Source organism: Sturnus vulgaris, chromosome Z (genome assembly GCF_052056855.1).
Source record: "Sturnus vulgaris isolate bStuVul1 chromosome Z, bStuVul1.hap1, whole genome shotgun sequence".
NCBI lineage: Eukaryota > Metazoa > Chordata > Aves > Passeriformes > Sturnidae > Sturnus > Sturnus vulgaris.
The window spans coordinates 30,067,551-30,089,710 of record NC_142283.1 but is presented as its reverse complement, the minus strand read 5'-3'; the positions used below and the strand labels follow the sequence as shown (position 1 = coordinate 30,089,710).

The following is a 22,160-nucleotide window of genomic DNA, read 5'->3' as shown; positions in this document are numbered from 1 at the left end:
CAGCCGGAGGGGTGGGGCGGACGCTGCGCGGGCGCAGCCGCCACTGCCCCATCGGGGGTCCGTCGCTTTGTGCGCGTCGTGTCACGTTCTGCTGCAGAAGGAGGCGCAGGCGGCGAAGGAGGAGGCGGCGAAGGAGGAGGCGGCGAAGGAGGAGGCGGCGAAGGAGGAGGCGGCGAAGTGGGAAGCACTGTGGAGAACGTCGTCAGCCTGCCCTCTCCGCCGCTGCCTCATGCCGCGGCTCCGTCCTGCCTCTGGCCCGGGGAGCTGCATGGCCGGGCATGGGGACCGCTGCGTCCTCTCGCTCCTCCAGGGCTGAGCTGCCGCTCGCCGCCCTCCGGCAGCTGCTCGCCGCACTGGGGTTGCTGCTGCTGCTGCTGCTGCTGCTGGGCGAAGGTACCGAGAGTGTGGAGCTGGGAGGGACGGGAGCGCAGCCGGGTGCCCATAGACGCGAGGACCTGGCGGGTCCTTTTCCTTCAGGTAGAGCCTTTCATGAGGAGGGATTCGCGAGCTGGGCCTGTGTGGTCGAGAGAGGGGAAAGCTGAGAGGCTGTGTATAAATATCTTCATTCGAGAGGATGGTGCCAGACTCTTTCATTGGGGCCCAGCGACAGGAAGAGGAACAATGGCTGTAAACTGAAACACGAGAAGTTTCACTTCAACATGAGGAAGAACTTCTTTGCATTAAAGGTGGCAGAGCACTGGAACAGGCTGCCGGGGAGATCATGGAGTTTCTCGAGACATTCAAACCCCACCTGGATACGTTCCTGTGACAGCGGGGTTGGACTAGATGATCCCCAGAGGTCCCAGCCTTAAAAATTCTGTGATTCTGTGGTTTACTCAACTGTTTGATAACTTGACAGACTTGCTCAGCTAGCCTCATTTATTTGTGATTAAAATAATATTACAAATACAACTGAAGAGAAATAAAAGTTTTGGTGCTTTGAAAGTCTCGCTCTAAACCCAGCATTCCCTCTGTCATTGTGTTTGGCATGGGTCTTTTTTGTGTATCTGAAAATACAGAAGTTGATTGTTGTTAGGGTTTTTTCCTGTACTTTGCAGAGGTATGTTTGTTTGTCTTGCACAAAGAAATTTTCAGCTTACTTACATGAGTCATGGTCATGCTTAGCTGTAGGTGGAGAGTTCTTCATTTTACTTTGTGTTGTCTTGGGATATTGACAGGAGATTTGTATTATCTACACATCACTGGCAAAGCCTATTGCCCTTATAAATTCACGGTTTGAATATTCAGAGTAAGTCGTGAGTTCTGACTCAGGAAGGTCAGCTAAGGGGCAGGCAAAGAAATTGCTGATATCCTCTCATCACTGGGTGCATTGCAGAAAACAACTCTTTAAAAATGAAAGATGTTGTTACTCAGCCTACTTTCCACTTCTCACAGCTCAGAAGTTTCTCATAGATATGTTTTCCTTTTTTTAAAAAACTCTTCCATGTGTCTTTGTAGACATTTTTGTGGTGTTCAAAACCCGTTTTATGACAGTGAGAAATTACAGATAAATGTTCCCACAGATGAATTTTAGTAGATAGTTTTCCAGGCTTAGACAGCTGTTGCATGAAGTTGTGCACGTATTCTTTTTGAAGGTCCATTTTCTCTGGATGGCAGGAAATGCACTTTTTCCTAGATTGGGATGCTCCTGGTTTTAACCTGTGTGAAAAGTATGGCTCTGTTTCCCTTAGTGTGTCTTGTTAATTTAATTTTTGCTTCTGGTAAGTTCTTTGGTAAAAGTTATCTTCAGAAAGCCTTTGTTAACTGCCATGAGAATCTGGAAGGATTTCAGATCATACATGTGAGAACTGTGGAGGAGACCACTGTAAAACTCCATTTTATTTGCAAGGATGTCAACTGTGCTTTTTTGTGGAAATCAGGACATCAGATAAAGTCCGACTGGTTTGCTCATGTAAACTGAACTGTGTAGCAGTTGTATACATCTGACAAGTACTTCAGGCTTTTGTGGGGAAAGGGTTTCTCTCCCCCCTGTCTTATTACTGAGTTATGCTCTGACAGCTACTGCTATTGCAATGTACAAGTGTGTTAGCTGAAAACTTGCACTTCAGACGACTTGGTTTTTTGATGCATTAGTCCCAAAAAAACGAGCAGTGAAGTTTTACCTATGGCAGTGCCAAGGAAATAAAGCAAACTGCTTGGCTGCTTACCTACCATACTCTCCCCACCCTGGTTGCTAGAAGAGAACTAGATTTTTGCTTAATTCAGTCTAGTTTTTACATAAACATTTTTCGACATTTAGACGTGTCTAAACGATGTCTAAACAACATTATTTTGTTGCCTTTACCACATTCTTCTGAGGGGCGGAATTCTATATAAAAATTCAGTAACTTGTGTAAAGCACTAAAAGATAAATGGAGACTTCCTTATAGACTAAGTAATTAATTTAAACACAGAATTACATCATCATCTTGGTATCTGTAAAGAGCTGTTTGGCTTATACTTGACAGGACTGAGTGCTCATAATTTTCATCTAGACAATATGAAATAATGGATTAAGACATCATGAGTCCTGTCAGCCTCTAAGACATCCTCCATTGCTATCTTTCTGTCTTTCAACATCTTTTTTTCTACAATGCAGTGTTTCCCTAATGGGTATGCATCTTTCTTTCAGGTTGTTTTCTATGGTTCTTGAGGGAGTGGAAAGGGGGTATTGCCACGTAAGAGGTTTGCTTTATGTCTTTCTCCTGTCTCTTTTGCGCTTAGGTGACTGTCAGCTGCTCACATCATGTGGAATCCACAAGTGCACCACGGATTTTGTATCCTTCACTTCACATCTAAACGCGGCTCTTGAGGACTTTGATTTGGAGTTCTGCAAGGCCCTGCGGGCATACTCTGTGTGTACCTATCGCAATTCCAAAGTATGCCGTGGAAACCTGGTCTACCATTCTGCAGTGCTTGGGATCGATGATCTCATGACCCAGAGAAACTGTACCAAAGGTGGACCCACATCATCCACCAACCCTGAAATGACCCATGATCCTTGCAATTACAGTGGCCACACAGAAGTGAAAGAACATCAGTGGGGAGAGAAGACTTCTCCTTTTCCGTTTTGTGGCTTGTTTGGGGATCCTCATCTGAGGACTTTTAAAGATCACTTTCAGACATGCAAAGTGGAAGGCGCTTGGCCCCTCATAGACAATAACTACTTATCAGTGCAAGTGACCAATGTGCTTGTGGTCCCAGGATCCAGCGCTACTGCTACAAACAAGGTACAGATTTCATTTGTGCACTGTGCATTCATGGAGAAGTAAAAGCCAAAACAGTTCAGTAAGTCATTTAGCCCTTAACAGTGAAGAAGTAGCTGCTTGAGAATCTTCTGTGCAGTAATATAAAAAGGTAAAACCGTTAGCATCTTCTTTTAATGAACATCAAACAAAACAGGTTATTTTCTTCCCCCTGCTCCTGCTCATTACGAGAAAACTTGTGCGTATCACCACACAAGCCTGTAAGGATACTGATATAACACCTTTATTGATTATTGTACATCTGTGACTGTCTCTGCACTAATTAGAAATTTTAAAAATCATACAGTGCTTTGGATTGGAAGTATGTCCCTGCTTTTTATTAATTTTCTAAACTTCATATCTATAACAGTAGAAAACAAATAATACTGAAAGTGCCACAAAAAACTACTTACCAAAGCACTGCTGGTTTAGAACGGAAACCGGCTCTAAAGAGGGCAAACTGCAGAGAACTGAGAGGAAGTAGGAAGCTAAATGCTTCTGACAAGGACTTAGTACCTTGGCTTTACTAAACAAGTAGTGGCCCTAAAATTGTGCCAAAAATATTAAATGCTTGTTGAGACAGGCAAGACTTAAGATTGCACTTCTCTCAAATACTTGAGGAGTCTAGAGTAGTAATGTATCTGCTGGTATTGGATAAATGATGCCATTTCTTTAACTTAAGAAAAGTCTTTGTCTCTTCCTGCTGAATGCGGGTAGCAAGTGTGTCCATCAATTACTGAAGTATGCATTTGAAGCTGACATTGTCACATATCTCTTTTGGAGTGAAAGGGCTTTTTTAAAAATTGTGGTAATGTAGCTCTTTTATTGTCAAGCTACATCAGGCTACATGTGGACAGCTTCAAGACATTCAGATAATTTTTGCTGTGTTGTTAAGCCTGGAAGTAGGTTTTTTTAATTACTGGAATCAGAAGCTGGAGTTGTCCATCACAGTAGAGCCTACACATCTTCTGTAGAGTTGCCTGAGCAGTAGCGTTACTAGAGGAAAATCAATTTTACTATTAAGTTTGTACTGGGTTCTGAAGTATTGACTAATGGCAATGCTTGTGTGAGTGTATGGAGATTGGACTGAAGCTCAGAATTACATTTTCTTAACTTGTGCCAGTTTCAAAAACAGTCTTCATGGTGATTGAGTTCTGAAGGTGTATAAAATAAGAGAGTGAGGCTAAATGTGAGTAAGCTTTGCAAAAGAGACTTACGTAGTTCCCCGTATTTCCTTCATTAGCTTTTTCTAAAGACTCCTAAATAAGTGAAAGAAGAAGCTGCAGTAAGCTTTTGTCTTCAGTTTTGCTAAACTCTTGCAAAATTTTCTTTATTTCCTTGTTCCTGATAGTAGTAGAGGTAAACGTTGAGACTCTTGTGTATAAATTGTATACACAATGGCTAGGATGGCTAGGGTGTGATTGTAGTGGATAGATGATCTTAAGTTTCGCCACATTCTGAAAATGATTGACTGTGGTAGCACATTGTGTTGGTATATGTCTTTTCAAAGAGATAAAGAGGAGAGCACCGGGAGTAAAGTATATACTTACTGAGGGAAAGTATGGTTTTGAAGGGTGTGCCTTCTGTCTTTATTCTCAAGAGAGTTTTCTTTTGTCTTTTTCTTTGACTTGGGTAGTATGATTTTTTCTTCTCTTCTAGTAGTCCCTGTCATTGCCCAAGTACAGCTAAGTGTGCAGAATCAATTAAATAAAACAAGATCTATGGTTTATGATACTAGTAATATTTCTGAGGGTGATATATCTTATGTGTTGCACAGTCTTTGAATTTTGTCTTCTTTTTTTTTTGGCATGTAACAGAATTTAGCCCATCTCTTGGGCAAGGAAGGTTGTTTGAACGTACAAGTGACTTAGAAGATAAGTTTTAGTATCTCTAATGCATGCCCTTGACTCTGTTATTTCTAGTAGGAGCAGGCTACTATAAATGAAATAAAAACCTGCTGGATTTACTTAACTGATTTTGGCCACTGGGTAGCTTAAAGGACTTCTAAAGAACTACACTTCAGTGACATTTATCTACATAGTGTAATCCCTAGCTGAGAGCATGCCAATAGGTCTTCTACCGTCATCCTAAGAAAAGTTTGCAGACTGTTCCTTTTTGTTAGTCTGGCTGTTTTTTCATTGCTTGTATTTGAAATAGATGTTTAATGGGAAATAAAAACAAAGGTATATGCTGAACTTAAATTGTACAGAAGCCAAAGCAAATACTAACCTAATTAGTCCTCTCTAAAGCAGCTATAATGAAAGGAAGGACAATAAGAGTAGAAGATCTGTTTTTTCCAGAATGCATTTTTAGGGCAAGTGGTTTAAGAAGCTGTTGGAGGTTGAATGATTCCCTTTTCTTTCAGTGGAATTTTCTCCCATTGTTATGCTAAGTAATTGTGGCTACACCTTAAAACGACAGATAATGTTCTCTCTTAGGGGGGTGGCTGGAGGGGGAGGGGGGCGGAACCGGTAAAGGAAAGGTGGGACTGGGGGTCTGGAGCGGGGGACTCTCTCTCGCTTGGCTGGTGAGTGGGAAGACAGTCTGGGCTCCGGTCTGGCATCTCCCCCTGCCATCCCAGCGCTGAGATCCACGCTCCCTGCCTTTGGACATCGCTCTGCTGCTCTCCCATCTCACCCTACTACCTCCGGACACTCTGCTGAGCACCACGACCGACACCGTGAGGGGGAGTCACTTTCCCCATCCCCTCTCATCCCTGGGCCGCGGCCGCCATCACCCAGCCCTCTTCAACTGTGCGGGACCTGCCCTGCCCCCACAGCACAGGTAACTGAGTTCAGGGAGACGGCCTGCGGCCAGAAGGGACTGGAGCGGAGCTAGACTGTTCTGTTCTGTTGCCAATTTTTATAGCTGTTGTTGTTTTTGTTCTCTGCCTTGTTGGATATCAGTAAAGAACTGTTACCCTTATCCCCAAACCTCCTGCCTGAAGGCTTCTGAATTGGACCTAAAATAATTAACTGGGAGGGGGTTGCATTCCGCATCTCAGGAAAGGGGCTCTTGCCTTTCCTTAGCAGATACCTGTCTTTCAAACCGAGACAGAAGCCATAGAAACAGAATGGGTAATCTTCAGCCCATTGTCCTTTTGAAAGGTGCAAACCATCACTTGCCCTTGTAGGGAGTTAGTACTTTTCACTTTTATCCTAGCTTTCTGCTGTACCAGTCTTTGAGGGAGTTAGTAATGAAGGCAACCGTATGTGTGAAGATTTCTTCTCTCTCCAAAACCTAAGAGACTATGGGAACCCCAGCAGTCTGAGGACTATCCATTAAGTTCATAAATGCCAGGAGGACACTTCAAGTAAGAATGTGAGGAATAAACACATATTGTTTGTCCTCTACCTCTCGCTCACTGCACATCTGGCATGAAAATCTAAAAAGTAGGAAAAATTTCCCTTGAATTCCTTAATTGGAAGAGCACATCTTGTGAGAGTTGTGTACTTATTCACAAAAATGCGCTTGGCAATTTGTTTGTGGGTGCTTTGCACATTTGTGTTACTCATAGTAGCATCTCTTTTTCACCATGAACAAAACTATTTTACGTTCTGTGGTCCAGTTGAAACTTTGAAACTCCAGTTTTTTGAGCTTGCCTGATGTGCTTATGCCCCTTGGCATAGTATCCTAGGGCCTTTCAGATCGAAAAAGAAGATTGTCAGCAAGTAACTGATTTTAAGTTTAAACTCTTCTTTCTTTTTCTTTCTGACGGACTTCTTGTATGGGTTTTGAGTAGGTCACTGGCATTATTTGTATTTGATTTCTGCAGCTCTAAATAAATAGAAAAAGCTTCCTCATTTTGGAAGTAATTTTGCAATTCCCTGAGAATAAATGTCTGTTACTGGGAGCAGGTAGGGAGGATATTGTACAGTGCATTAAATAGAACGTTGGGTTTTTTAAAATTTTATTTATTGTGTGCTTTATTTGGAGGGGTACAGAGTCTTTATAGCCTTTTGCTGCTGTGACAGGTGTTCTGGAGATCACTAGAGTAATTGTTCCTGAATAGCAAATGAGGCAGAGATCCTTGGGCTTGCCAATGGAAAGCTTTCCTTCTTGTTTGGAGGTGTCTTCTTGTTTGCATTAATTGGAAATGGAGGTTTTCCTGTCCAGATGTTTTACAGTAGATAGCTTGAGGGTGAGAGAGTGAATTTAAGGACACAGAGAAGGAAAAAACTACAGAAATCTTTACTGCAGTGATTTATTTGGTATAAACCTTGGAACCTAGGAATTGATGCTATCAGCAGGGTAAAGGAATTTGGGCGATAAATGTTCCTTTACCCAGAGTTAAAACACTTTCAATATCTCTTCTGTAGAATGGTTTCAATTTTTGCTGGAAATCATTGCAGAGTGAGCACAGTGTAATAGAAAAATAACTTGTCACATGTCATTATTCTTTTAATCTTTATGTGTAAGAGCCTGACGGAGAGACAGAGGGTTTCAGCCGGCTCCTAAAGTACTGTTTATTGCATAGACGAGGTTACAGCAGTTGAGGGTTGTGAGTGAGCCTATAGCTGCTGGTTCTAGGCAAGCCGTGTGTCCTGAAGCCCACCTACTTCTGGTTACAATGCATTATACACTTTTCATTACAGAGCATCTTAGTACATGACTGCCAATCAACATCATACGCAAGACCTTTTACATTTACATATAACCTATCAAAACTGCTAAAATTACCATATTATGTTCGTGACTAGCCAGTCATCGGAGTTAAATTTTGGGACTTGGTCTGCAGTGGAAATATCTGAGGTCTTTTCTCTACTTGCAACATTGGCTTTCTTGTTTGCCTGTGAAAATCCTTTTGTTTGGTAAAAGCATCTTTTGTTTGAGGTGGATTTATCCTTTGCTCTAAGCCGTGAAAGCCCCTTCCAACTCACTTGCTCTTTGCCTCCTAGTTACCCAGTAAGACTGCCTCAGCATTTCTTTTCTTCTGTATCAAAACTTGCTTTCATTCCTATAGAATCTTCTGTATATATGCAAAACTCCTCCATTAAATTCTTGTCCTTCCCAACATTTATGGACATTTTGCTTAAGATAGAGATGAATTTGTCTTACTATGCAGAAGTAGCTTTATACTATGGTTTAATTGGAGATTGCAATAGAATCATTTAGGTTAGAAAAGACCTTTAAGATCATTGAGTCCAGTCGCAAACTGTTAATTCCACCATTAAACATAATCCATAAGTGCTGTGTCTACATGCCTTTAAAACATTTATGGGGATGATGACTCAAGAGGCTGGGAAGCCTGCTCCAGTGCTTGACAGCTCTTTCAGTGCAGAAATTTTATCTAATGTTCAACCCAAGTCTTCACAGCACAGCTTAAGGCCATTTCTTCTCATGCTTTCACTTGCTGTTTGAGATGAGAGACTGACTCCTACCTGGCTACAACCTACTTTCAGAGACTTGTAGAGAGCATTGAGGTCTCCCTTGAGCTTCCTTTTTTCCAGGCTGAACACCCCCAGCTCCCTCATCCTCTCTTCATCAGGCTTGTGCCTCAGACCTCCTTAGTGCCTGTTTCCCTCTTTTGTACTCACTCCAGCACCTCAATGTCTTTCTGGTTGTGTGAGGCCCAAAACTGAACACAGGATTTGAGGTGTCACCTCAGCAGTGCTGAGTACAGGGTACAGTCACTGCCTTAGTCACATCTAGCTACACTTTTTCTAGCCCAAGCCAGGATGTCTTTGGTCTTCTTGGCTCCCTAGGCACACTCTGGCTCATGTTCAGTGCACAACCAACATCCCTAGGTCCTTTTCCACTGGGCATTTTTTCACTCACTCCTCTCCATTCTTGGCAGTGTTATAATAATGGTTGAAGTTAATGATGTTAGAGGTCTTTTTCTACAACGACTCTAGAATTCTATGAAATGCATAGTAAAATAGCAACATATAGTAATACCTTCATCATTCTAATTGCATTGTGGCACTAGGGAGGACAAGTACACGAACTCAAGAGTTCACAGTGTTTCTGTTTAAGGCACACAAGCCAGGCACCTTCTGCAAATACATTAGAAACAGCAGTTTTACTGCTCAGTAATAGCATCTTTGAAAGGTGTTGCATGTGCAATGGAATTTAAGAGAGTTTAATCAGCGATCAGTGTGCTCATCAGTACTGACATCAATAGGAGTGAGAAGATAAAGTCCAAAATGAAATGTGCAGATTGTATGTGTGGGATTTGTTTTGGTTTAGTAATCTTACTATAGCTGATGTTTGTATATTGTATCTTCAGATAAGATTCTGGAAACCTTTATTTTCATTTTTCAGGGTGCCTCACTGCAGAAGAGCTCTGTATATGCCCAAAAAACAAGGCTGATACACTGATAGTTTCAAAAATCTTTCTTCATATGAAGATTTTGTCATTTGGATTTTTCCATCCTAAGTTTAAAAAAGGTAGCTAATCTCTAGTCTGTAAACAGTGCTGCATAAGCAGCTTTGTGAAGGGGTTCTTAGGGACCCAGACAGAGTACTGTACATACATAAACATATAGAACACGTGTTGGGTTTGTTAGAAATAATAATTTTCACTTTTTAATGCTCACTGTTACCTTGAGAATTAAAGACAAAAAGCTCTGCCATGAAATTTTACATAATCTCCCTTTGCAACAAGTTCTGGGATATCTGTCAGTACCAGGGCATGATACTGAGATGGGACTGTGTAATATAAGGCAAAGGCATGCAGCACTCTGGTTTTATTAATCTGGCCTATGGATTAGTTGAATGTCACATGACAGACAACAGAATATTCAAAAGCAGTGTCTTGAGCTGCAGTGTTTAAGTACAACTATGTCCTTGGAAAATCTTAATGATCTCTGCTGAGTCTCTATTTGGAGTGTCCTTGCAACATACATGGAGGCCTTTATTCATCTAACCATCTTTCAGCTCTCATTCAGCATGCAGTGTTATTGTTAAACTAAAATTAGCGTGAAGGCTTCTTGTTCTTTCTCTGTGTTCTGAAATTGTGTACATTTGATTCCTGTAAATGAGGGAGTTCTGAAGAGAGCAATTTGGTAGCTGCTTCCTGATAAATATTGCCAGGTTCCTTGCTTAAATGTATTATCAAGCAGCCAATTCAATTTCTCATTAAAACAGTGAGACTTCTTTTTGGCTTCAGGTTTGTTCAAGTGCTAAGGAGATTTAGAGCTTTACTTCTGTAGATGTAGAGGTGTTCCTCACAGAACAGCACAAATGTGCTCAAGGAAATAGCAAGGTTTCCTTTTCTGAGCGGGCTGAGATAGAAGTCTGTTTCATCCAAACTGTGTTACACAAAATAAAAGGTCTTTTACTGCATTATGGCCTGCATTATATACAGAAATAATAATCACTTGAGAGATCTCAAGTTTCTCTTCTGTAGGTTGCTGAACTTACTTTACTAGCCACAAAGCTGTGAGGTTATCTTTACAGCAACAGGTGCACTTGTGCATTTTCTGGATTTTGGGCATAAGTATTCCAGCTCAGCTGTGGTTCACAGACATCACTTTACCAAATTACTTGACTACAGATGGTCTAAAGCTATATAGCTGATACATCTCATGCTGTATAACTGATTAATGCAAGAACAAACCATTGGAAAAATCCAGTCAGCACTAATGAGAACATATGAAGTCAAAATAGTAAGTAGTGTCTGTGTTGTGAGATAAACACTGACAAAGCATCAACCACCTGAGAGAACCAAATACTGAAAATAAAAGTCATATCGTTCAGGGTATGTCTGCAAGAAATTGTTGCAGTTGGAGGAAGGAGGTGGGAAGACTTGAGTCTTATAAAAGTGGTATAAAGAGGTGAGGCTAATGACAGAGGCAGAGGTTTTATTCAAGTTGTAACTGGCTCTTGATTTAACCTCTCACTCTTACTTCAAAACAGAGAGACAGAAATAAATGTTGTGCAGAAGTGTGATGATTAACTGAAACTAAAATGTGAGGTTGCTGTGCAACAGATTCTAAGTTTAACCTTAGTTTAAAAATCCCTTCTGATATGTTTTTAAGTAATCTGAGTCTCTTAGCAGACTACTTAAATCGTAGACTGTAACTCATTTGATATAATCAATCAATTATGAAAATAATTATTTAAATATCTATTCTTGGTGCAGAGTGTCTTTTGACCTTTTCAAGAAGTCGTTACCCTGTAGTCATTCTTTTTCTAAAGGAAGTAGCATATCTGTTTGTAATATTTAGATGTGAATTCTCATTCTAATTTTTCTTTGAGGAAAAGCTGCTAGACACTCCAAACTTGGTCTGCCATGTAGCCTAGTTACTTCCTTCAAGTAAGACTGGAGGACCTGCTTTTTCTTTTGTTGTGACATACTCTAATAAGTAGAAAGGCTTAAACGGCTAGTTCTGATCTTTAAAAAAAATTATTAATTGCTTTATGCTAATGATTTTGATGTTAAAAGTCACTCACTCTTCAAAGGCACATCTTTGGGTATCTTTCAGTCTTGTCTTGTTTCTCTGTGGGCACATTTTCTGGCACAGTGGATTTGAAGTGTTGTCCTGGGGTACAATGCAAAAATGTGTATTCTATCACCATCTGTTAAAATGTGGGAGGGGTGGTGATCCTTATCTCTGTGGGAGATATCCTCTGCTGATATGCCATCTGATAAGATGGGGGGATGATCATCGTTATCTATTCACAACCCATCCTTCCTCCAGAAGATATATTCCGTTAATGGGCCATTAAGTCCTATTGTGTGACTGATAAGATTACATCACCCCATTGGGAGATGCCCCAACCAGGGGCAGGAGCCAAGCCTTTCCTACCTAGATAAAAAACTGGGGTTTGGGACCCGAGGGCAGACCTTTCTACTGGATCCCAGAGGAAAGTCGGACCTTTTTCCACATCATTGCTGGATTTTCGGAGGAAAACTGCACCTTCTACAGGAGCACTGCTTCAACAGAACCACATCTGTCATCCAGGAGGACTGCAGCCACCATTTATACGGACTGCTACCAACACCCTGACTGACAGGGTGTCAGGTTGTATTTCTGACTGTGTTGGTGGTTGTTTCTTTTATATTATTGCATGTATTTTATTTTTTTCTCTTTTCTCCTATTAAATTGTATTACTGACTTGGAGTCTCGCACTGGTTTTACTTTCAAACCAACACATTAATTGGCGCCCAACGTGGGGCACGAAGGGTACTGAGGAAAGACAGTATTACAATTTTGTTTTCACCATGATTCTCAACATGCTTACATGGGTTTTGTATCTTGCTCTCTATATTTTTCCACACATGGGGAACTATCTGCCAGCTGTAATGCTCCTGTGTAGACCAGGATATGGTATAAAAATTGCTTTACTGGCCTATTATGTCTACTGCATGATAACCTCTGAGGCAATGAACATAATCCGGAATATATACTCGACTTTGTTTGCTTGTCCTAGTCTAGGTTGCTACATCCGGCGTTTTAACAATCACACCCAGCCCTTGGGGGGAGGGGTAAAGGATGATTTTTTCCAATCTTTCCGGCCTGATACAGTAGTTTTTGGAAATGTTGAGTTCCCGCTGGATGCTAAGGACAGCATAATATTGTTGTTAGTTCTGCTTTGTCTCCTCTGCACAGCCTTTACAGCCTACAACATGCTTAGAAACAGAACACTACATGGCGTATTGATGCGTATTCTTGAGGAAGAGGAAAAAAGAAACAAATCAACTTCATCCACGACTGCACAGAATGTCACAAAGAGGAGAAGAACCAAACAAAAAGCAACAGTGCCCGTGTCTATGCAGACTGCCACAAAGGAGGAAAAAGCCAAAAGCAAAGCAACAGTGTCCGTGTCTACACAGACTGCCACAGAGGAGGAAAAAGCCAAAAGCAAAGCAACAGTGTCCGTGTCTATGCAGTCTGCCACAGAGGAGAAAAAAGACAGAAGCACCATCATCATCTCCACACAAACCATCACTGAGCCAGAACAGCCTAGACCAGTAGCAGTTGCGCCCGTTCAGAAGAAGAAATCAAAGAGCAAATCAGTTCGCATAGTGACTGACGAGGACGTGGCAGGACCTTCGCACCCAGCAGAAGTGACAGAGCCAGAAATCATCACTCGCTCTCTATCCCTGGGTGAGCTGCGTGACCTGCGGAGGGAATTCACCCGCCAGACAAATGAGTCCATCTTGACCTGGCTGCTCCGCATCTGGGACGCTGCAGCCAATGACACCATTCTGGATGGATGTGAGGCCAGGCAACTGGGATCTCTGTCCCAGGATGTGGTCATTGACCAGGGGATTGGGAGAACCCAAGAAACTCTCAGCCTCTGGCGGCGACTGCTGACAAGTGTGAAGGACAGATACCTTTGTAAAGAAGATCTTCAGGTGCACCAAGGAAAATGGAGCACAATAGAACAAGGTATCCGATGCCTGAGGGAATTGGCCGTGCTGGAGATCATTTTCTCAGAAGATGAGAGATTTCCTAAGAGCCCAGACTGTGTCCGGTGCACGTCACAGATGTGGTTGAGATTTGCACGACTTGGACCAGAGATGTATTCCCGTTACCTGGCAACGCTGCAGTGGAGGGAAGGTGAGGACATGGTAGGCGTCTTGGCCAATAAACTAAGAATTTATGAGGACACTGTCACAGCCCCATTTCGTACCCATGTCTCATCCGTGGAAACACGGCTGGTGGAGCAAGTCCGAAGCCTGATTGAAGAGGGCCATCAGAAACTAAAAAAAGAACTTAAGGAAAACAACTACCAGATCTCTCCTGAACCAACAAGAGTTTCTGCCATTAGGAGCCGGCGTTCCTCAGGCAGGGAGAGAGGACACACTCCACGAGGTAACCTCTGGTTTTTCCTTCAGGAGCATGGAGAAGACATGAGGAAGTGGGATGGAAAACCCACCTCCTCCTTAGCAGCCCGGGTACGTGAGCTGAAAAGAGGGACACCTACCCCAAGAAGTTCATCTAGAGTCAATGCTGCTCCAGTCTCTCGTGTACAGAACTCCAGACAGTATCAGAATGATGATATGACTGATCCTCTTGAAGGAACCTCAAGAACCTATTTACAGGGAGAGAGCAACGTGTACCAGGATCAGGAATAGAGGAGCCCTGCCTCTAGCCAGGTAGAGGAGAGGGATAATCGGATCTATTGGACTGTGTGGATCCGATGGCCTGGCACATCCGACCCACAAAAACATAAGGCTTTGGTTGACACCGGCGCCCAGTGTACTCTGATGCCATCAAAGTATGTAGGAGAAGAATCCATCTCTATTTCTGGGGTAACAGGAGAATCCCAGCAGTTGACTGTAGTGGAGGCCGAAGTGAGTTTAACTGGGAACAGGTGGCAGAAACACCCCATCGTGACTGGCCCAGAGGCCCCATGCATCCTTGGCATAGACTATCTTAGAAATGGATACTTCAAAGACCCAAAAGGATATCGCTGGGCTTTCGGGATAGCTGCTGTAGAGACAGACGGCATTAGAAAACTGAGCACCTTGCCTGGTCTTGCAGATGACCCCTCTGCTGTGGGACTACTGAGAGTTGAAGGGCAACAGGTACCAATCGCCAGAACAACAGTACACCGCCGGCAATACCGTACTGACAGAGACTCAGTGATTCCCATCCATGAAATGATCCGTAAACTGGAGAGCCAAGGGGTGGTCAGCAAAACCCACTCACCCTTCAACAGCCCCATCTGGCCTGTGCATAAATCTGAAGGAGAATGGAGATTGACCGTAGACTATCGTGCATTGAATGAGGTGACTCCACCGCTGAGCGCTGCTGTGCCAGACATGCTGGAACTCCAGTACGAGCTGGAGTCCAAGGCAGCAAAGTGGTATGCCACTATCGATATCGCCAATGCATTTTTCTCCATTCCTCTGGCAGCAGAATGCAGGCCTCAGTTTGCTTTCACCTGGAGGGGCGTGCAGTACACCTGGAATCGTCTGCCCCAGGGGTGGAAGCACAGTCCCACCATCTGTCATGGACTGATCCAGGCTGCACTGGAGAAGGGTGAGGCCCCCGAACATCTACAGTATATCGATGACATCATTGTATGGGGCAGCACAGCAGGGGAAGTCTTCGAGAAAGGAGAGAAGATTATCCAGATTCTGCTGAAAGCTGGTTTTGCCATTAAGCGAAGTAAAGTTAAGGGACCAGCTCAGGAAATTCAGTTTCTAGGAGTCAAGTGGCAAGATGGACGTCGTCAGATCCCAACAGAGGTAATTAATAAGATCACTGCTATGTCTCCACCTACCAACAAGAAGGAAACACAAGCCTTCCTAGGTGCCATAGGCTTTTGGAGAATGCACATTCCTGAGTACAGTCAGATTGTGAGCCCTCTCTACCTGGTTACCCGCAAGAAGAACGATTTCCACTGGGGCCCTGAGCAGCAGCAAGCCTTCGCCCAGATCAAGCAAGAGATTGCTCATGCAGTAGCCCTTGGCCCAGTCAGGACGGGACCAGATGTGAAGAACGTGCTCTACTCTGCAGCCGGGAACCACGGTTTGTCTTGGAGCCTGTGGCAGAAGGTGCCTAGTGAGACTCGGGGTCGACCACTGGGATTCTGGAGCAGAAGCTACAAAGGATCTGAAGCCAACTACACTCCCACAGAGAAGGAGATCTTGGCTGCCTATGAAGGAGTTCAAGCTGCCTCAGAGGTGATTGGCACAGAAACACAACTCCTCCTGGCACCCCGACTACCAGTGCTGGGCTGGATGTTCAAGGGAAAGGTGCCTTCCACACATCATGCCACTGACACCACATGGAGCAAGTGGATTGCCCTCATCACTCAGCGCGCCCGTATTGGGAATCCAAATCGCCCTGGGATTCTGGAAATAATTACAAACTGGCCTGAAGGTGAGACTTTTGGATTGTCTTCTGAAAAAGAAGAGGAGCAAGTGGCACGTGCTGAGGAAGCCCCACCATATAATGAGCTACCAGAGACTGAAAGACGATATGCCCTCTTCACTGATGGTTCCTGCCGAATTGTAGGCACTAACCGGAAATGGAAAGCTGCAGTATGGAGCCCCACACGACAAGTTGCACAAGCTACCGAGGGATAAGGTGGATCGAGTCAGGTCGCAGAGCTAAAAGCCATCCAGTTGGCTTTGGATATTGCTGAACGAGAGAAGTGGCCAAGGCTCTATCTCTACACTGACTCATGGATGGTAGCTAATGCTCTGTGGGGTTGGCTGGATCACTGGAAAAAGGCCAACTGGCAACGCAGAGGGAAACCCATATGGGCAGCTGAGATTTGGCAGGACATTGCTGCCCGAATAGAGAAACTGACCATAAAGGTTCAACACGTGGATGCACATGTACCCAAAAGCTGGGCTAATGAAGAACATCACAACAACGAGCAGGTGGACCGAGCTGCCAAAGTGAAAGTATCACAGGTGGATCTAGACTGGCAGCACAAGGGAGAATCATTCCTAGCTCGTTGGGCCCATGATGCCTCTGGTCATCAGGGGAGAGATGCGACATACCGATGGGCCCGTGACCGAGGGGTGGACCTTACCATGGACAGTATCTCACAGGTCATCCACGACTGCGAGACCTGTGCCGCAATCAAACAGGCCAAGCGGGTGAAGCCTCTGTGGTATGGTGGACGATGGTCAAAGTACAGGTATGGGGAAGCCTGGCAAATTGACTACATCACCCTTCCCCAAACCCGCCAGGGCAAACGCTACGTACTGACCATGGTGGAAGCAACTACAGGATGGTTAGAGACCTACCCTGTGCCTCATGCCACTGCCCGGAACACCATCTTGGGCCTAGAAAAACAAGTCCTTTGGAGGCATGGTACCCCTGAGAGAATTGAATCAGACAACGGAACCCATTTCAAGAACGGCCTTATCAACACGTGGGCCAGAGAACATGGCATTGAATGGATATATCATATTCCTTACCATGCGCCAGCTGCCGGGAAAGTTGAACGGTGTAATGGACTCCTTAAGACTACTTTGAAAGCACTTGGTAGTGGAACCTTCAGAAATTGGGAAATGAACTTGGCCAAAGCCACCTGGATGGTTAACACCCGAGGGTCCATCAGTCGAGCCGGTCCTGCCCACTCTGAACCCCTGCACACAGTGGATGGGGACAAGGTCCCAGTGGTACACATGAAAGGTATTGTAGGAAAGACTGTTTGGATTAATCCCACCACAGGCAAAGGCAAACCAATCCGTGGGATTGTTCTTGCTCAAGGACCTGGTTGCACCTGGTGGGTAATGCAGAAAGATGGGGAAACCCGTTGTGTACCGCAAAGAGACCTAATTTTTAGTGAGAACTGTATGTAAGGTTTCATTTTGTATTATATATCTGTAAGAGGGTATTGGTTTGGGTGTGATGTAGATGGTAATAGAATAAGGGGTGGATTATGTCCTGGGGTACAATGCAAAAATGTGTATTCTATCACCATCTGTTAAAATGTGGGAGGAGTGGTGATCCTTATCTCTGTGGGAGATATCCTCTGCTGATGTGCCATCTGATAAGATGGGGGGATGATCATCGTTATCTTTTCACAACCCATCCTTCCTCCAGAAGATATATTCCGTTAATGGGCCATTAAGTCCTATTGTGTGACTGATAAGATTACATCACCCCATTGGGAGATGCCCCAACCAGGGGCAGGAGCCAAGCCTTTCCTACCTAGATAAAAAACTGGGGTTTGGGACCCGAGGGCAGACCTTTCTACTGGATCCCAGAGGAAAGTCGGACCTTTTTCCACATCATTGCTGGATTTTCGGAGGAAAACTGCACCTTCTACAGGAGCACTGCTTCAACAGAACCACATCTGTCATCCAGGAGGACTGCAGCCACCATTTATACGGACTGCTACCAACACCCTGACTGACAGGGTGTCAGGTTGTATTTCTGACTGTGTTGGTGGTTGTTTCTTTTATATTATTGCATGTATTTTATTTTTTTCTCTTTTCTCCTATTAAATTGTATTACTGACTTGGAGTCTCGCACTGGTTTTACTTTCAAACCAACACAAGTGTCAAATCTTCCAGTTCCTAGGACTAATTATCCAGGATCCCTAAGCTGTTGTTTGAGTATTTCTTCTTAGTCCTGATTATAACTTTCTCTGATTTTGCATGGTCTCGTTCTGGTTTTGCTGTAGTTGCCAGCATTGTGGCAAATTCCAAAGTATTAAGAAACTGCCAGGCAGAAGGTAGTTGTGATGCCTAATGAAATATAAAGCGTTTTCCTTTTCTGACCTCATGGCTGTTGCCACATGCTAATAGTATTGCTTCCATACCAGCATAAGAAGAAATTTAACATTTGCCATCTGGTAAAATACTGCTTTAAGCATGTGTTCAGGCTGTTTTCTCTAGGTATGAGGTGTGGACAACTCTCAGGTTTTAAGGTAGTGGGCAGTTCCAGTTATATTCAGTTACAAAATGGAAAAGATTAAGATGATGATTTCTTTCCACTAACTTTGTTGGTGTTTTTTCCCCTCTCTCCCACAGATAACTATTATCTTCAAATCATACCAAGACTGTACAGATCAGAAAGTATATTAAGCAATGACTGATGACTTGCCTACAGCTTTTGTTGATGGTACAACAAGTGTAGGAGATGGGAGCACCAGAAGCTTGCACATTGTGGAGAAAGTCAGTGGCAAATATATTGAGATGCATGCTAGGTACATCGGAACCACGGTGTATATCCGCCAGCTTGGGCACTACCTGACACTGGCCATTCGCATGCCCCAGGAGTTGGTCATGGCCTACGAGGAGAGCCAGGACCTGCAGCTGTGTGTGAACGACTGCCCTTCCAGTGAACTTATTGACAGAGTGGGCACTTGCCATTGCCTGTGATGGGAGAGCTACTTCCTTGGGGTGCTGTGTCTCATCCCCGATCAGGGTACACACTGGAAACAGCCACCACCAAATGCCATGAGAAGATCCTTATGAAGGATATCTATTTTTACTCATGTGTATTTGATCTACTCACTACTGGCGATGCCAACTTCACAGCTGCTGCTCACAGTGCCTTGCAGGATGTGGAGGCACTGCACCCCAGCAAAGAGTACTGGCGTATCTTTCCCAGGAGTGGAGGTGGTGGTGTGGGCAGGGATAGCAAATTCTCTGTCAGTCTTGGACTTCTGTGCTTGATCCTTGTTGAATATTTGTACAATTTTTTTTTTAGACTGTAACAAAACTTTGAAATATATATTGTCACAGTATATTGAGTAAAGATGAATATATATGAAGGGATGTTTTGTCTTGGGGCATCCACCAGATTGGATGTTGACTGTTTTCATGTATATTTGGTTCAGTATTCTATGTAACTATTTGTTTTACAGTTGTTGGAAAGATTTATAATGTCTCTGCATTGGAACCTGATAAAAAGCACTTTATTTTTTACTTATTAAATATGTAAGTATGTATCTGAGTAACTATGTATTACATATGAAGTACTCAGTGCTTTCTCTAAGTACTACTTGGTTTAACACACTTTTTAAAACTGAATTAACTTGTGGGTTTTCCCAAAAGACCTTTAGTTAATGTCAGACGTGTATATTTTGAAGCTAGTGGATGGTCTCTGGAGAGAGAGCTTAAACTTAGAGGGAACAGCTTTTTTTTTTTTCCATCCACAGGCCCTCCAGTTGTCTGTGTTATAGAAGGCTGCAGATTAATATTTTTTTCATGATTGGAAACCCCACAATGTATCAGTCTTTGCAAAATGTTTTAGATGTGGTTCATCGGTGTACCAGTAGGTATTTGTGTGTATGTAAAAGAGTGACTGTGCAGTATGTAAATATTTTAAATTATTATAATAGAAGAATAGTTGCCCCTCGCTGAGAAATATCAGTAAGGTGGTGTAAGTGACCCCTGGTGGGGTGCACAGAATTTGGGGATGTAGACCACGTACTTGGCAGGTAATCTATAAATAAATTCTCAGTTTGTCTTCTAGCCAAATAGAATGGATAGGATATTGGATAGGAATGTGCTGAATACAGTTGTTATACTTCTTGCAGATGGTTGTTTCCTTCTGCTATATAAGATGTGTAAATTTACAACCAGCAGCTGCAAACCAGGCCAGTTAATTGAAAAAGATTAGTTTATTGAAAGAGATGAGGAAACTAAGATAAGGAGCCATTCCCTCAGGATGCCAGTTCTACATTTCCGTTGTAGTGTTTGCAGAGATACTTGCAAGAACTTTAACACAGGGATCTGTGTTACTGCTGCATCCCTCCTGAGAGGCATTATAAAAATCCCCTTTTCAAGTTATTGGAGAACTGTCAGACCAGAAGAACCCTGGAACAGAAAATTATTTTCTGTGAAACTAAAGAAGAGGTGGTGAAATTTGAATAAATGATACAGAAGAGTCCACAAGATTACAGAACTTAATGTAACAAGATGATCTCCTAAGTATATATGGAGTATTTCAGCTGCAAGGCTAATCGCAGAGTGTGAAGGTAAATTGAAAGTGCCAAAACATAAAAGAAGTTGTGTCAGATACATAAGAAGAAATACAGACCTAATAAACCCAGTCACAACTGTGAATGTTGCATCACTAAGCTTGTATTATGGCTAGAAGTTGAGGTGTGTGAGAAATAATCTTATCTGGAAGATGTTCAGTGAAATGAGTTGTAGAAATTTCTGTAGATGGCAAAAGTAACTTTAAATATGTATATGTTTACTGTACACAGCTGTCATACTTGTAGTAGTTTGATCACAGGTGTCAGTCTAACACCACAAGCTTTGCAGAAGGCTGTGTAATGTGACCATCGGTATTTTAATACAACAACCAGTCAGCCATTACTGATGCTATCTGTTTGCTGGCCTTTGTCTTAAAAAACCCTCTTGAGTAAGCCACTCATATCCAAGGGTAGCTTAAGTATCTTGTAGGGCACTCCTAGCCATATGCTAACAGAACTTCTAACAACAGATAAAGATAGTTCTCGGTAGTTGTGGAATCTGACGACTTCCTTAGTAAGTATGTTGCAGGACTGCAGAGACTGTATGCCTAATCCTTAATTTTGTGTGTACAGAAGGCTCCTAAACAGGATATTAGAAAAATAAATAGATGGGTGAATTGCATGTTAAACCAAAATTTCTTTTTTTCTTCCTGGAAAACCTATCTGGAAGAAATATCTATATAGAGCATCTGTTAAGTGGAACACAGCCGAAGAGTACAACCTTTTGTTCTTATGGTCAAGTCACAGACCTGCAGTATTGCATTTCCTTTCAAACTGCTGCTGTACTGCCAGAAAATAGATCACCAATTATTTACATTCTCCTACTTTATACATTATACATTATATTTATACTTATGTTTATTAGTATATATTATATTTATACATTATAATTACCATTGTTTTATGAGTTTTGAGGCTGTGCAAGTGTCTGTTTACTTATATACACTCCAAAGTGAAGCAAACAATTCTGCAAGCTTTGTACTGCCTAATAAGAGTTTTATTAGTGGACATGTTTTGGAAAAAAGCCCAGGAGTCTCATGACTACCTTCTCTTCTGAGAAGAGACACACAGCACAGTTTAAAATCTTGCATTAATTTTCTCCCTGTAAATACAGCTATGGTCTTTCACACTGAAATGTTCATGTTTTGGTTATTTAATGCCCATCTGTGTCTTGACTGATATAAATTCTTTTCTGTCTTTCCTTATTCCAGCTAGAAGACTGCTATCTATACAACGTCCAAATAGGACAAATAGTAATGATTCCCCTTTTTTAGCAGGTATTCTGTGTTTTTTGCAAGATAAGCATTCTCTGTATTGTGCTACTTCTTTTCTTCAACTTTATTCAAGACAAACAGGGATTGTGGGTATTAGTGTTGTCCATTAGATTTTACAGTTCTCATTAGTTACCTTATTACGGAGAGCAGCATAGCCACAGATCAAGTACAACTATGCAGGTAAATTTGTGATGCTGATGTACAACAGTTGCATCTGATCTGATTCAGAATTCTTTATGTTTGTAACTAAACTTCATTGACATTAAAACCTGCTATTAGTAAA

The 22,160-nt window shown here is 42.8% G+C and overlaps 1 protein-coding gene across 1 annotated transcript; it reads left to right on the top strand.

Moving 5' to 3' along the window:
* The first annotated feature begins 48 nt into the window (after positions 1-48).
* Positions 49-22,160, top strand: RGMB (repulsive guidance molecule BMP co-receptor b). Its single transcript, XM_014892700.2, is given in 5 exon segments — positions 49-393; positions 2,725-3,230; positions 18,646-18,980; positions 18,982-19,017; positions 19,019-22,160. Coding segments are annotated over 5 exon segments (1,308 nt in total). The 5' UTR covers positions 49-278; the 3' UTR covers positions 19,335-22,160.